General features: G+C 40.9%; 1 protein-coding gene across 1 annotated transcript in view; it reads left to right on the top strand.

Annotated features, from left to right (window-relative positions):
* Svep1 (sushi, von Willebrand factor type A, EGF and pentraxin domain containing 1) overlaps nt 1-16,639 on the top strand; it is a 167,986-nt gene that overhangs the window by 65,429 nt on the left and 85,918 nt on the right. Inside the window, exons 6-10 of the mRNA XM_028779896.1 lie at nt 1,488-1,667; nt 5,250-5,444; nt 7,427-7,545; nt 11,208-11,337; nt 15,995-16,102. Coding sequence (XP_028635729.1) covers nt 1,488-1,667; nt 5,250-5,444; nt 7,427-7,545; nt 11,208-11,337; nt 15,995-16,102 — 732 coding nt within the window. The remainder of the gene's footprint in view (nt 1-1,487; nt 1,668-5,249; nt 5,445-7,426; nt 7,546-11,207; nt 11,338-15,994; nt 16,103-16,639) is intronic.

The following is a 16,639-nucleotide window of genomic DNA, read 5'->3' as shown; positions in this document are numbered from 1 at the left end:
TCAATTAGGGTAGGCTGCTGTTGTCTGAATTAACCACAGGAATTTCTTGGAAAAAATGTAAATTGAGAAACAAAAAAAATTTGTGAACTGAATCTAGTAATTAAATATGCACCTATGAAAAAAACTGCAATAAATACTCACTCTTGAATGAAGAGTATGAAAGTGTTTAAGAAGTAAGTAGAAATGACTGTGACTGTGTCTGATTTGTTTTCCCTAATGAGCAATAAAAGCTTATTTAAAACCATCATTTGAGAAGCAATCCAGCTCGTATCTGTGACACCAAGTCTAATTTCCCCTGAGTACCCATGAGAGACGGTACAAATCCAATTCATCTTAGCTTTGGAAAGCTGTGGTTTGTTTTTTTTTTTGAGTTTTTCTTTTTAACTGAGGCTAAATGCAGTTGCCTGGTGTGATTTTCCATTGTATACATCTCAATCATAGAGATTTATCTTGTTCGCTTTCTAAAGCAGCCCAGCAGTAAGCACGACACTCTGTGCGATGGTCACATTCAGTGACAGTCCTGTGTGGCAGGCAGAGTACTTTGATAAGTATTTTATTACTAATTGACTTTGGCCCAAATTGTCCCAGAGATAGCACAGGACAGGGTTTCATATTTACCCTCTTACTTAATTCTTGAATTTCCTCGATGGAGTAATAAATCTGAAACTTATATTTAATTCACTTAATATCTATGCTCTGCCAACTGATTGATTTGGATGAGTTCCCACAACATAAATTCTGCCAGTAACCAGTAAATATATAGTTTTCGTGAGCTTTCTTTTCTATTCTTTTAAAGGTTTCAAAATAAACAAATACACATTCTTGCTATTAAAACAAAACTTGCTCATACATAAAAGCACAGCGAGAGTCCTCCTGAGATTCTTGATTTCCAAATGTCATGTTGAGGGTCCTTTGGGGACTGCTCCTCAGTCTTCTGCCTTGCAGTGCAGAACAGTACTGTCTGCAGTCCAGCTGAACTTAGCTCTTTTGTAGGACCTTTTGTTTGTCCTTTGTTCAGTATCTTTCCCTAAAGAACTGATGAAGGAAATGAATGGGTGCTGCATAGAAAGATTTCGAGCAGCTCCTGGTATCAATGTTCCAAATACCGATACCTCGAGACTCCAGGGTTTTCTCTCATCTAAAAGGAAGATGGCATAAATAACCCAAAGCTGGGGGAAGAAGCCTATCATCACCAGAGATGAAGGTTTGTTTCTTGAGTGCTTCTATACCTTAACGCACGGTACTTTTCCTACAGTGCTGGTTCACACCGTTTAAATTCCCCACCATTGCGCTCGAATCTGCATATCATAGTAGATAAGATGCAGGTTGGTAAGAACCCCACAACTTTAACAATGAGAGTATGTTATGTATCTCTTGACACTTAGGAAAAGAAAACTGTCTTGATTATAACACAAAGCCATTATTAATGTAACAGTTTCCACTTCTGTCTGTATTTAGTAAAATGTAATCGTTGACATTCTCTGCAGTGAGAACATGCCCCCATCTCCGGCAGCCCAAACACGGCCACATAAGCTGCTCTACTGCGGAAATGACCTACAACACCCTGTGTTTGGTTACCTGCAATGAAGGATACAGATTAGAAGGAAACACTAAGCTTACCTGTCAAGGAAATGCCCAGTGGGATGGCGCAGAGCCCCGGTGTGTGGGTAAGTGGCCAGAAGGTGTGAAGTCTGAGCAGTTCATTTGTCCTTTGTTGAGGGAGGTATTTAAATCGGCTGCACCCGATCTGTCTTGTGGTACGGAGCTGCCATGTTTCCGACTAACCCAGGCCAGAGGCCATGAGCTGCAGCGGCATGTTCTCGCTGCCACCCCGGGCTCAGGCTGCTCACTCAGGCGGCCAATTTCACCAGCCCTGCCACTCACAAGACACCACCGTGGGAGATGCCTCTGCCAATCTTCCACGCAGTCTCCACAAGGTTGGGCTGAGCCAAGACCATCCTGCCATCCACACGGTACCCGGTAGAAAATGAGACTCTAAAGCTTAATGATTAACCAAAGGCTTTATATGTTTGGTAATGTTCAATAACAAGATGCCCACACAATTGGAAATGTTAACCAATTAACTAACCTAGATGTAAGTTGTTATACAGGACTGCTCTTGGTCCAAGCGTGGATCTCCATCTTCCTACATCTCTGTCTCTCCCTCGCTCCTCCTCTTCCTTCTCCTCTTCCTCTCCTTACTCCTCCTCTTCCTCTTCTTCCTCCTCCCACCTTACCTCCTCCCAACTTTCGGGAAAATTTCCTGCTACAGTCGTTGATTCTGCAAAGACCTGGATCTGAACACATGCTCTTGATACATGTGGGTAAACATGTACATATGCACATACCTGGTGCTGGAAATGAATCGGTGTGGATAAGCATGTACATATACATACACTCGGTGCTGTAGATGCATTGGCAAATACACTTGATACATGTAGATAAGTGTACATATGCACACACACACACGCAGTGCTATAGATGGATACATATGGATAAATATGTTCACATGCACACGTGAAGTCCTGTAGATGAATATGTGTGGATAAACGTGTATGTATGCACACACGTAGTACCGTAGACACATTGGGAAATACTGTAGCCACTCTAAACCTTGGAGCCTTTTTTCTCCTTTCTTCCCACATGACACTGCAAAACTTCAAATGTGCTCTTTGAGGCATAGCTCAGCACAATGTGCCCAATTGAAAGCCTCAGCCCCACCACACTCCATACAGAGAGAATACTTTCTCTGTTGTTAGGAAGACTCCAACCTTGAATTCAGTTTTCTAGCTCACTGAACTTTACAGCTCCAATGGGCAAGGCACACATGCATGTAGTCACACACACACACACACACACACACACACACAGGACAGCTTGAATGATCTTTTTCTAGAAAAGGAACGGCTTAACAATCACTTCATTTGTTAGATATGATTTCTCCTCGCCTTTTTGAAAGGACATAACTGTGAACCAGCAAAATTTAAAGTCTTTTTAGGGAAAAAAAATTAAAATCCTGAGTGTTTAATTCCAAAGTAAAGGAAAGTTGCATACAAAATTGACAATGACATAATTGTTGAAATAAGAGAACATGAACTGGAAAAGGAGAGGAGATGCGGTAGAACTGTAATGAGGAAAAGATTTTAAATGAAGTAATAAAATAGAATTTAAAATGTAAGAAGACTACAAGACAGTAGAATGAGCCTAAGAAGTTAGAACAAAGAACACAGAAGAGGGCAGGAGCTCTAAGTGAGATATCATGTGAACCTCTGCATGGAAATAGAAAACTGCTCACATGCCCTGTGGTTTCAAGAGAATGCAAATCCTGGAATGATTTTAAAAAGAAATCAGAAATGCAGGCAAAAACTACTGATAAAAATTTGGAAAATACTTTCATAGTATTAATCACCTCTCTAAAACTGCCTGAAGGATCAATGACAAGAGACTTTTTCAAACTAGAAAAAAATTAAATTTGAGCACACACACACATACACACACACACACACACACACACTTGTGCTCATTCATAGCCATGCCATGGCACACATATGGAGGTCAGAGAATATGTTTCAAGGGTTAGTTCTCTCCTTCCCCTTGTGGGTCCTGGGAACTGAACTCATGTTATCAGGCTTGGTGGCAAGTGCCTTTATCTGATGAGCCATCTCACTGACATTCCTTAAACTTTAGGGGAAAAAATAGTAATTCTCATGCCATGTAATTTGGTATAGAGAACTATATAATCCATAGTATCAATTTATTATTATTTTGTTTCTAACCTGGTAACTCCTAACAATAACAGCAAAACCCTGAAACTATAAACTAACTTTATATATAAAACTAACAACAAATATAAAAAACAATCTACATCCAAAAGAATGTTCTACCAAAACAAGGAGATTTTATCCCAGAAATCCAATAAGAGCTTAAAAAAGGGGAAATCTATCAGTATAACACATAATGTCTGCCATAAACCTGCAGCTATTATGAAGATACTAAATAGACAGTGTTATAGAAACTGGGGGAAAAGAGACTATGAGATCATCCATTTTTGCTTTGTTTCAACCCTAATAATGAACCACAAGATTCCATGCACTGATATCCAATCTCTTCATGATTGGTGGGTTACTAAAAAGTAAAATTAATCTACCCAAAATACCGAGAGCTCATGGGAGTCATAAGAGTAGCCATTAAGCAGCTTGTATTTACACTATGAGAACTAAGACAAATGGTGAAAGTCACATTCACAAGAGTGGTTTCAATGAACTGGGGTGCAGTTCAGTTGGTGTGCTTACCTAGCAGGAACGGAGTTCAGGGTTCCTTTCCCTGCACCTTATAAAAGTGAACATTGTCGCACACATCTGTAACTTTAAAAACTTGGGAAGTAGAGGCAGGAGACTCAGAAGTTTAAGGTCATCCGTGGTTAAATACAGCAAATTCAAGAGCCACCTGGATTGTTTGAGTCATACACACAGTCTTGATTCACCACGTCTGTCTTCAGTCTCCTTAGCCCACCTGCTACTCTTTGTGCCAAAGATAATATGAAGGGTCAAGGCCTCAGTTATAACCCAGTTGTCTGTGGGAGGAGGTCAAGACTTTTCTCAAATACACTCATTTAAAGAGAGAACCCAAAAGCTGATAAAAATAAAATCAGTTGCCAAATAGACCACTGAATCCATGAAAGATGGAGTCAGGTTTATCCTTCAAAAGCATAAATTATATCATCAACAGCAAATGAAGTTTCCTGAGGCAGATGAGCAAAGTCACAATCAGAGAAATGCTAGACACAGTAGTGAAATAGCAAAAGATGGTCTGGGGATATAGCTCGCTTGGTAGACTGCTTGTCCACTCTGTAGGAAACCTGAGATTCAATGCCACATCTAACCAGGTGTTGCCATTCACGCCTTCAATTCTACCACTCAGGAGGTTGGAAGCAGGAAGATGAGAAGCTCACGGCCATTCTTGGCTGCATGGCAATTTGAGGCCAGCCTGGGCTACATGAGACCCTAGCTCGTAAAAAAAAAAAAAAAAAAAAAAAAAAAAACCACAAACGAATGAAAGAAGAGATAACCAAAGATATAGTCTCACACTTGTATAATATATTGTACATGTAGTACCACACACAATCATTTAGAGGTGAGGTATGTCAATCTAAGGTAACATGGTTACATTTGGGTACGAGGTAAAGAGAATCTGTGTCATTTCTAATTTGGGGGTATCCAAGTAACATGGCTGTCATTTCTCTGAAACAGAACGCCATTGTGCCACCTTCCAGAAGCCCAAGGGTGTCATCATTTCTCCACCCAGCTGCGGCAAGCAGCCAGCCAAGCCGGGGATGATCTGTCAGCTAAGCTGCCGCCAGGGATATATTTTATCTGGGGTCAGAGAAGTGAGATGTGCCACATCTGGGAAGTGGAGCGCCAAAGCTCAGACAGCTGTGTGTAAAGGTAGGTGCCAACATGAGGCAGGAGAAAAAACGAATTCCTGGATAATGACATGTGGGTATTGGGCAGGACTGCCTCTCTGTGAGTCACATTGCAAACCCTTGGTTAAATGGGAGGTAAAAGCCATATATGAACTAGAAAAGGTTCTGGTTCAAGCAAGTGAATTTATAACAATCCAGTTAGGAGAGAATGACAGAAAAAAATTGATAACTGAAGATGGAATCTACTGAGAGCCTTCATTGGGAGATAAAGGCCTTTGAAGAACGTATGACTCGTATAATGCAGATGAGCCCGAAGGGGCTTGAAATAATAAGAGCATGCACATGCGCTTTGAAGCTGGTCACAGTATCATTTACCCAAAAGCAAGAGCAAAACATGGCGAAGACAGTGTTAAAAACAAGAAAGTCCTAAGAGATAAAAAATAGTGTAAAAATAGTCTTCAGAAGTAAATGTGCATTGCGCATGTGCATGTGTGTGTTTGCGATTGCATGTGTGTGGGGGTAGGTGGGTGGGTGTGTGCGCTCGTACACGTGTTCTAGAAGATAAGGAAAAATATAAACATAAGAACTGGAGTGGATATTGTTGAAATAGCATTAATTTGGAGAATCAAACTGAGGATCTCTTTGGAATAAACAAATAATAAATAAAAAACTTGAGTATCTCAGTTAATTGATCAACCCAAAATGGTTGAAGTTAAGAGATTTGAATGAAATCAAGAGCACATATGTAATGCACAGACCCAGAAGCCGAGGGGAATGGGGGTAAAGAACTTTCTTTCCCTTCTTCCACTATAGAAAAGTTTTCCCTAGAGATCTGGATCTTTAGTCCCCAAAAAGCCCCTGAACTCTGGGTTAACAGGCTTCGTCTTCTCTGAGGGACATTTCTAAGTTGTAGAGTTAATGAGGAGAACTTAAGTTTCTGGAGAAAACTGTACCAAAGAACATGAGTCAGATTCACATGCGACCATGCCTCAGGAGATGGGGAGAAAACAAGTATTAGAAATCAAATCCAGCTAAATCATTAGTTAACAATGAATGAGAACTGCAATAGCTTTTTAAAAAGATTAGCAGCTGTGCATCTTCCTAGAGAAAACTATAAATTGAATACAATTCTAGAGACGCACTAAGATGAGACACAGTATTCAGATACAACCGTCTGGGGACTTGAGTAGACCTCATTTAACATCATTTAGGAGTAAAAGTTGTATTCTAACCCGTAACAAGAACTTGACTTTACTGTGTGGCTCTGTACAGTGTTAGCAAGCTTAACTAGGCATTTGTAGTGTGTGAAGCTTTTCCACTGTAGCAAGCATCATTAGTTTTAATTTGGTGTTTGTTTGATAGTACATTCTGAGACTGCTAATTAATTCTGATTGATAGCCCCATTTTCAAGGGTAGTTTCTGCCCTGTCAGCCTTCATTTCCTTCCATTTATTCCTCTGTTTCATTTAAAATACACACACACAAAATATTTGTTCCTACTGTCTGCCAGGCACTAAATAAAACAACGGGGTGAGGAATATGCTTTTTCTTCAATTACCTGGGGGAGAAACATCTGTTTCACAATGGCATGCTGTGTCTTGTGGTTGGGAAGTATAGAGACTATGGAGACCCTGGGAGTGAGCATGCCAAGTGTTTTGGGAGAGCCAGGAGCAGCTTTTGAGCTTAGGATGGAAGGGCGTGCAGCTGCTCTTGGGTATGGGGGAAGAAGGCATTAAGGCAGGCAAAGAAAAGAATCCAGGCAAAGGCCCAACTACAGGGCAGACTGAAGAGCTTCATGGTCTGCACGGCAGGGCCAGTCCAGGAAGGGGCTCCTAAGTCACACAAGGCAACCATACAAAATAGTCATGTGGTCCTAATTAAATGTTAATCAGCATATTAAAAATCGTAAAGTATTAATATAACCAGATTTTTTTACCACCTTTTAAAAATAACTTAATGTACCTGTCAGGCTATTTCACTGAGTTGTGGTTTTTTTCTGGGTCAGACGTGGAGGCTCCACAAATCAGCTGTCCAAATGACATTGAGACAAAGACTGGGGAACAGCAGGACTCTGCTAATGTCACCTGGCAAGTCCCAACAGCTAAAGACAACTCTGGTGAAAAGGTAAGGCTGGCGTGAATATCCCCATCCTCAAATAGATTCTAAATGAACTGCACATGCACGAGGTGGAAATTCTACTGTACCCTAATGATGAGGTGGAAATTCTACTATATCCTAATGATATGTGGCGTTGTCTCTCTAATTTACTCATAAATGCTAGTGTCTCATCTGAGAGAGAAACAGCATTTTTAAAGTATAAATGTCAGGTTAAAATCTGACAGAAACATCTCATATCTTGAGTTTGTCATATTTCTTTCCACTAAGATCTCTCATCATTGATGAATTTTCACCCCTTCGGTAGTTCTGAAGAAAACTAAGAAAAGAAAGATGTGGAACCAACCTTGACTCCTAGTTCTGAAGGTATCTTTTAAATGATAGATCCCAAAGGATTGCATTTTGACCAAGTCTGAAGGATGGGCTATCAGTACTTCTCACTTAGTTTTCCTGAATCCAGCCCTTACTCAGTATTTTAACATTGTATGAACTCTCTGGCTACAGAGGGCCAACCATCAGCTGGTAGGGAAAAGATTCATTTAGGAATTAGGAATGTAGTTTCCTGTTACGACTGCACTGTGTCCAGATGTATGAAGATATCATTAAGCAGCATTTGTTTTCACAGCTGAATATAAATATGTGCGAGCCAGGCAGGACATATTGGGGGTAGGAAGCAAAACAATAATAATTGTTCTGATAATTGTGTTGAATAGATTTACATTCAAAGTAGCTTTTAAAATTCTGACTTCCAGGACTAAATGTAAGGAAATGTCCTTGGGCATGCTGTGACCATTTTCTATTCAACACACAAACATGTGCAACCTCATCAGTGTTGAGCATTAGGGACACAGACAGGGATACATTTTAGGATCTGATGAGGCATTGCAGTAAGTGTAGCATCTTTGTGTACACAGATGCAGAAATCGTATGTCTGTTAGTCTCTGAGAGGAGACGGCCCAGCAGCATCAGTAGGAAGCAGGAAGCAGGAAGCATGTCTTCATTTCCCCTACCTGCTCTTAGGCAGGATCTCAAAGGCCAGACCGTTACAGCTTTGTCTTTTATTCTCTGTGGTCTGTGAAATCAACGACGGGGTTTTCAAGTGTTGCCTCTGCTTTTCTCAATCACTTCTCACATTCTTATACCCAACTCATGAAGTCAATTCCTAATCACTTCCACTGCCTGGCTCTTGACTCTCAACCCAGTCACTGTCACTCTGTCAGACAGTTAAATTTCTGCAGCAAAAGCTAGCTGGAGGAATATGAGGAAGTTTTTGTGATAGCACACATCTGGGGAATGTGTAGTCGTTTTAGAAAAGCTCTGTAAGTAGGAAAAGAATGGATCCAGGGAAGCAGGATACTCCACAAAAGCAATGCCTAACTCGGCTCATAGGAACCCGCTCTGTGCGTAGGCTCAGAAGACCAAATACATGCCTAGGAACTCGTGACTCACTGGCTCAATGCCTCGAAGTCTCAGTTAGGGTTTCCACTGCTGTGAAGAGACACCATAACCAAGGCAACTCTCATAAAGGACAACATTTTATTGAGACTGGCTTACAGGTTCAGAGGTTCATTCCATTATCATCAAGGTGGGAGCAAGGCAGCTTCAAGGCAGGCATGGCACAAGAGGAGCTGAGTTCTGCATCTTGTTCTGAAGGCCAACAGGAGAAGACTGACATCCTCAGGCAGCTAGGAGGAAGCTCTCTCAATGCCCACCTCCACAGTGACATACTTCCATCAACAAGGCCATGCCTACTCCAACCAGGCCACACTTCCTAAGAGTGCTACTCCCTGAACCAAGCATACTGAAACTTCCACATTCTACTCCCTGGGTCAAGCATATTCAAATCACCATACTTGTACTCAGAAATTCAAACATTGCATCAAAGAAAGGCCTCCTGCCACTAAAGGAGGTTCAATGGTAGTAAAGTGGCACTGTGAACATGTCGTCTCAACACTGCCATCATTCAGACTATGTCTGATAACACCAGAGTGAGGTCACTGCATTTAGCCCATCTGGATGAATCAGGATAATGTTTTCATTTTGTAATTCTTAATTCAGTCATATCTCCTAGATGCCTTTTGCCATATAAGGTAACATCCACAAGTTCCAGAGAAGACATGGATGTCTTCTGGGCTACCACAAAGGAGAACACAAATTTGTCTAAAAGAAGGGAAATAGAAATGAAAGGACCCATTTGTGGACCAAGAGATTGGATATATAAGGAAAAGCTATTGTATGTGGCTCATGGTCAGACTCGCACGGTTGGTGAGGTCTGAGAGAGACAGAGACAGAGAGAGAGAGAGAGAGATTTTGGAAGCTTGAAGAAAAAGAGGAGGAGAGGGCCAACCAGAGAAATAGAGCAGGATTATTGAACAGTGTTGAGAACTGGTTTGAAATTGGTGATCATTCATTATAACAAGATTGATCTACACAGTTATGTTAATATCTTTAGAACCAGTAGAATTTTTTGGAACAGGCATAATGAAGCAGGTGAGGTAGCTTTTCTGCAAAATAAAATAGTAAAACAAGAGAGCAAGGCAAGACAATTGCAGAACTTATTGTAACAATGTCCAACAAAGTGCGAACTCAAGACGAGTAAAAGAAGGAACAACCAAGGCTTCTTTCTGGGAGAACCCTTTTCTAGACCATTGCCTTTCATCTGACCATCCCTTAGGACAATTCAAAAAGGGAAGTTTATTGGTGGGAAGGTAGGATGCTAAATTATAGGTGCAATGTAATAAAAAAAAAAGCCCAACCTATAATTGTAGGACTCAACTTGAACAAACTCAACTGGGAAAAAAAACCAATAGAAAATAACTGGTTTTTTCCCAATCTTAGGTTTGATTACTTTGGGATATAAAACCAACTTCTTTCTGTAATTAAAATCCACTTGCAAGGATTAAAAAGAAGAATCTTGCTATCTGAATAAAAATGTGGATCTAATATGCACTTCAAAGCTCTATCCTGCTATATAGCCCAGAACTAGCCCAGAGGAATGGAAATCAGCACTGTGGATGCTCTTTTATTCTGTACCCACACCCAACTCCTTCTTGAGCTTCTGTAGAGTCAGAGTTGGTAATGTCAGCAGCACCATAGCAGTGTCATTGTCCTCCAGTACCAGTGAGTGTTTCATTCTAAAACAAAAGAAATCTACAGACGTTATTAGAGAAGAGATTCTGAGGTAGGAATACTATCATTTGTTATCAAAGTGAGCCCTGCTCAAAAATGAGAGCCCTTAGGAAAGGAGCACCAGCCCCAGCTCTGGCTGAAGAGTTCTGATGGAAAAGGAGCTACAGATGTGGAGTGAGAAGGGCTCTGTGGGCACCGCTGGCTTAAGAAGCTGGAGGAAGACTCCGTTCTGGAAACTCCTATGCTATGGCCTTTATGCAAGAAAAGCAAAGAACCAGATTCACTCCCCGCTGACACGTACTGGGTTTAACCAGTTCCCCTCACCCACCCACTGGGGGTCTGGGTGTTGGGGGAGCTGATAGAACATGGGCAACTCACCAGTCACTATAGCACTGAAAACAATGATCCTCTGTCTCCCAGAAACTCTCAACCGCCATTTATTCCCTTTGTGAAATGCTGTATCATCTTATTCATTTAGTGATCATATATAAATCAGAAGATAAAAGTACAGTGCACTATTACATATTATTTGCCTCCATAAGGTGTCAGTCCACGTCCATCCAGCCTTCACCCCACCTTACCTCTTCCCAATTGGAGAAGTGGCCATCACCTACACGGCGACCGACTCATCCGGTAACCAAGCCAGCTGCACTTTCTACATTAACGTCATTGGTAAGTCTCCAAATCATGCAGGTGGTTTGCAAAGACAATCCTTTGTATTCATCGATATCTGCTGCCCAGGTTCTTCCTCCTGGCATTGAAACCCTCAGAGCTGTCCCTCACTGCAGCCCTCCATATCCTGTGACTGTCACCATGTCTATTTCTGCCCAGATGAGCTCTTTGGAAAGTTCCAGATGGCTGCTACTTCTTTCTGTTTACCTGCCATTTATTCTCAAAGTCATTCAAGCCTAGACTCTGTTCCTTCTGCGCCTATGATTGTGTTACTGTCAAGACCACCAACAATTTGTTGTGACTCTCCACTGCCATTCCTAGGCTCTCTCCTCCTAGACCTATGACTGACTGTTGACCATCCGAGTCTCTTAATTGTTTACTTAAGGTACCGTCAAATACATACAACTGCCTATCAAATCACTTCATAAAGAGGTCTCCAGGCTTATTTAAACTTTTTTTTAAAATTGAATGGAAAACAATAGATTTTACTATTTGAGTATTTTCACTCATGTGTAATTTAACTTCTTAGTACAAATATCCCACTTGAAAAAAATACTTTACACCTGTTGAAGTTTATAATGTTTATTATATAACATGCTGCTATACCACATATTTTTCTTTATAATGGCTGTTTTATTTTATTTTGTTGGATATTTTATTTATTTACATTTCAAGTCTTATCCCCTTTCCTTGATCTCCCCCCACCCTCCACGAAAACCCTTATCCCATTCCCCTCTCCTGCTTCTTTGAGGGTGTTCCCCCTCTCACCCACTCCCGACTCCCTGCCTTCAAATTCCCCTACACTGGGGCATCGAGCCTTCACAGGACCAAGGGTCTCTCCTCCCATTGATGCCCAACAAGGCCATCCTCTGCTACATATGCAGCTAAAGCCATGGGTTTCTCCCTGTGTACTCCTCGATTGGTGGTTTAGTCCCTGGGAGCTCTGGGAAGTCAGGTTGGTTCTTGTTCTTCCTATGGGGTTGCAAACCCCCTCAGCTCCTTCAGTCCTTTCTCTAATTCCTCCATTGGGGACCCCATTGGGGACCCCGTGCTCAGTCCAGTGGTTGGCTGTGAGCATCTGCTTCTGTATTTGTCAGGCTCTGGTAGAGCCTCTCAAGAGACAGCTATATCAGGCTCCTGTCAGCAAGCACTTCTTGGCATCCACAATAGTGTCTGGGTTTGGTGACTGTATATGGGATGGATCCCCAGGTGGAGCAGTTTTTGGATGGCCTTTCCTTCACTTTCTGCTTCACACTTTGTCTATGTATTTGATCCTGTGAGTATTATTTTCTGAAGAAATTATACTTCATACAGAACATGATGGAGCACCATTTAAACGTTATCCTAAGTTCTAAAGATCAAGTCTGCTCTCGGCAAACATCTTTCCATTCTTCTCTTACATGGTCTTTCCTCTGGGCTTATTTTCTTAACCACCTCTTTCTTACCTGCAATTTCCTCTCCCCTGGCTTCTCTGCCACCTGAGTCTAGTCTGTGTTGGGCACTAGCCTCCAGAACATTTATCTTACCTATTCTTCCTTTTCTCTTTCCTAGACTTTTGTTTCTTCATTAGTTCTTAAACGTTGTTGAACATCCAAGCTTCCAGCTTTAGACTTCTAATCTTTAGCTGTAATTTTCATGTGTGGTTTTGTTGACTGACAACCCATACCTGTCTGTCCCCATCTTGGATCTCTTTTCTGAAATCCAAACCTAAAGTATTAAACATCATCTAGGAAGTGGCATGGTGGTTCACACTTGTAAACCCAGCTCTTAGAAGGCTAAGACATAAGGATCATAGGCAAGCCCGAGCTATAGGAGGAGCTTTGTCTAAAAAGGACAACAGGGAAAAACAAAAGGAGAGCCTGGGATACAAGCCCGAGCTATAGGAGGAGCTTTGTCTAAAAAGGACAACAGGGAAAAACAAAAGGCTTTTCCGCATGGGTATGCCACAGCCGTCTCATATACAAGCAATAGATTTCTATTCCAGAAAATGATGCTGTCAACTGAAGAGCTACAGTTATTGTGGAGTTTTTAACTAAGACATATAAATCACTTAAATCCAAGCCTGACACACATTATCTTTGTAAAAGCTAGATAATTCAAATTTTAGAGAGAGAAAGAGTTTGGCTGTATATATTTATATGAACCGTGTGTCCCAGGAGATTATGAAAGCACATCATATTTCCTAGAATTTAAGCTAAAGACAATTGTAAACTACCATCTGGGTGCGGGGAAAAAACCCAGGACCTCTGTAAGAGCAGCAAGTGTTCTTAACTGCTGACCCATCTCCTAAGCCCCTACATTTCACTCTGGTTATTATGGATCTATTTTCATTGCTTTTAAATTGAATACATCCAATTCATTTTATTCTATAAAATTTACACAGCTGCCTAAAATAAAGAATGTATCCCAAACTGGCCTGATGGCCTGAGTTATAAGTTTAGATTAAAAGTAAACACGGGACTCAAGTAAAATCTAATCCACCTAACTCTTCTAGTATTTAGATTTCTAGGTGCTTTTGCCATGTTGTGTTAAATACAGGCTTTACCAGCATGAAAAACAGATCTTTTATCTGGCTTTATGACTTCAAACATGAAAATATGGCTTAGTAGTTTGCCAGATGTGAGTCTTTCATAAGAGTTAGGATGGTGAAATAGAAAATATGTACTTGGGTATCTAGCTAGACATTAGCTGAATTTCCAAACTCTTAAAGAGAAAGGAGAGAAGGACATAGGAGACAAACAACAGGGAGATAGAGACAGGAAATATTCCCAAGCCTATATGTTTCTTCTTGTCTTCATGGTGTAGATAGGTCAGAGACCTGCAAGGCATAAAGAGAGGCTGCAAGGCTGATGCTGGCGTTCAGGACTGCTGCTTTCTTGTAACAAACAGAGATTAAGTCCTAGTTGACTCCTGTATCCACCATTCAATTTTCAAATGTTCAACTAAACCAGATAAACTTAGATGATGTTTGAACACTGATTCGTGATTCTGTCAGGGGTAAATGATGACTGCTTTCAGGCTGGCATGGTTAACTGTGAGTTGACTTGATTCAGTGTTCTCAAAGAGCACTGACCTACCCGGAGCATATCTCCTTTCTTTGCTTTATTTAAGCTCCTTGTTTTGAGCACCTATTGGGGGCCAGGAGCTTTGCTATTCAGTGGAGACTTAAATGTGACCAGAAGGGACTGTATTTTACAGAGCTAACAATCTAGGATAGCACTAAGCCCAAGTTATTATACTCATGAAATGTTGAGTGAGTGAGAAAGACAGAAACTGGGCATTTCTTCATAAAACATAGGTTAAAACAGAAATATGTGCGTTCTCATGGGGTATAGCTCATTCAGTTTCAGGATGTTTTCATGAACAGAACAAATGTCTTGGCCTTGGTACAATGACTGCAAGTTATTAACTTAATGACTTCAAGCAAGCTCCTTAAGTTTGTCTGGACTATGTCTTCACATAAAAAAAAAATTAAAATAGTAGTTTCTACTTTACCCTTCAGACTTCAAAGGTGTATAATTAAGAACACTTTGAATATCTAAAAGCTAAATGTGATTGAAATCTCTTCCTGTGTAATTTCTTCACTGTCCTTTACTGATATATATATCAGTATATAGTATATATTTTTTCATGACATTCAAAACAGTACTTTAAAACATGGCTTTTCCATCTCATCTCAAAGCCAACTACTCCTGGCACACTTCTGTGGTTATGATAAAATGCCCTGTTCAAAAGCAACTTGGAAAGGATTTATCTGGAGTACAATTCCAAGTTACAGTTGATCACTGAGGGAAAGTTGAGGCAGGAACTCAAAGCAGCTAGTCACATCACATCTACAGTCCAGAGCAAAGAGAAACAAATGCATCCATGCTCCATGATTGCTTGCTTATGCTCAGCTAGTTTTCTTAACTATACACAGTTCAGGACCCCTGTCTAGGGAATGATATCTTCCACAGTTATGATGAGTCTTCCCGCCCCAATCAGTAGTCGACACAATTCCCCTAAAGGCTTGCCCACAGGTCAACCAGATCCTTCAATTGAGACTCCTTTGTCAGATGATTCAAGGTTGTGTCAAGATGACAGTTAAAATTCACCAGCATCCCACCCTTCAATCTGAATTCTAATGCTCAATAAATTCATCAAAGTTGAAGGTCACAGCCTATGACCCAACCCAGGCTTGGCCACCCATCCTCAATAACTAGAGAATCAGATAAATACTGCAAAACTTAAAAACTAGATTTATTCACTGTGGTCACATTGGGAAGATGGATGAAGAGATCCAGCAAACACCCATGTCTGTCTTCAGGGTTCTGAAGTGAGGTTAAAATTTAAGTACAGACCAAGGATATGCCCATCTCAACAGTTCACCTCAATGGGTAGTGCCACTCACCACTGACCCATCATTGTCTGGGCTTCAGTCTCATCCTGTAAGGTGGTCTAACAGATTCTTTCTTGGGGACAAATTCCACCCTGACTGGTGCCTTTTCCTTTTCCAGCATGAGATTACCCAGGATCATTTGGGGTCCTTTGTTTCAATAGTCTGAGACTCAGAGTGGGAGTCACAATGCCTCTTTGGAATAGCTTCATTTCTGCCAGGCCAATTACTGATGTTTTAAAGAGCAGGCATGACTTCTTTGTCTGATTCCATGTTCTTCAGATGTGGAACCACCTGTCATCGACTGGTGCCGATCTCCACCTCCAATCCAGGTCGTAGAGAAAGAGCACCCTGCCAGCTGGGATGAGCCTCAGTTCTCAGACAACTCCGGTGAGAACAAACAAATCTTGTCATAGGCTGGGTGACACTGACCAGGTTTTGCTCTTTAAAGCTTCTTCAAATGGCAAAAGAAGTGAAAGACATAATGGCTAAGAAGAATGAGAAATGGTACTAAGCAATGTAATATTGTAATATAACACTGGCATCTTGTTCAGCCATTGGGACTTGACTTCATTCAATACTCACTGGGTATTTATTAAACCTTTGCTAGGTTTTGAACGCATAGGTTGTGATGAGTTTACTAAATGGAATCTATGATGCCCTGAAAATATTAGAGTTCCTCTTAGCACCCCAGTCCAATTCTGTGTATAAGTACTCATTCCCAAATATTAGCTGAATGGATTACAAAAGGTCATAGGAAGGTCAGGGGGAACCGGAGCAAATGTAATTGAAGTTCATTTTAAAACATTCCCTAAAACAACAGGGAAATCATACTGATTTCTTAAACCACCAATGTCCCAACAGACTTAGTCAAAGAAAGATAGTTTGTTTAACAAAATTCCCGAATTGAATAGGAATTTTGAGTCT

The sequence above is a fragment of the Grammomys surdaster genome, unplaced genomic scaffold, assembly GCF_004785775.1.
Source record: "Grammomys surdaster isolate TR1022 unplaced genomic scaffold, NIH_TR_1.0 363, whole genome shotgun sequence".
NCBI lineage: Eukaryota > Metazoa > Chordata > Mammalia > Rodentia > Muridae > Grammomys > Grammomys surdaster.
This window is presented reverse-complemented; position numbering and strand designations above follow the sequence as displayed.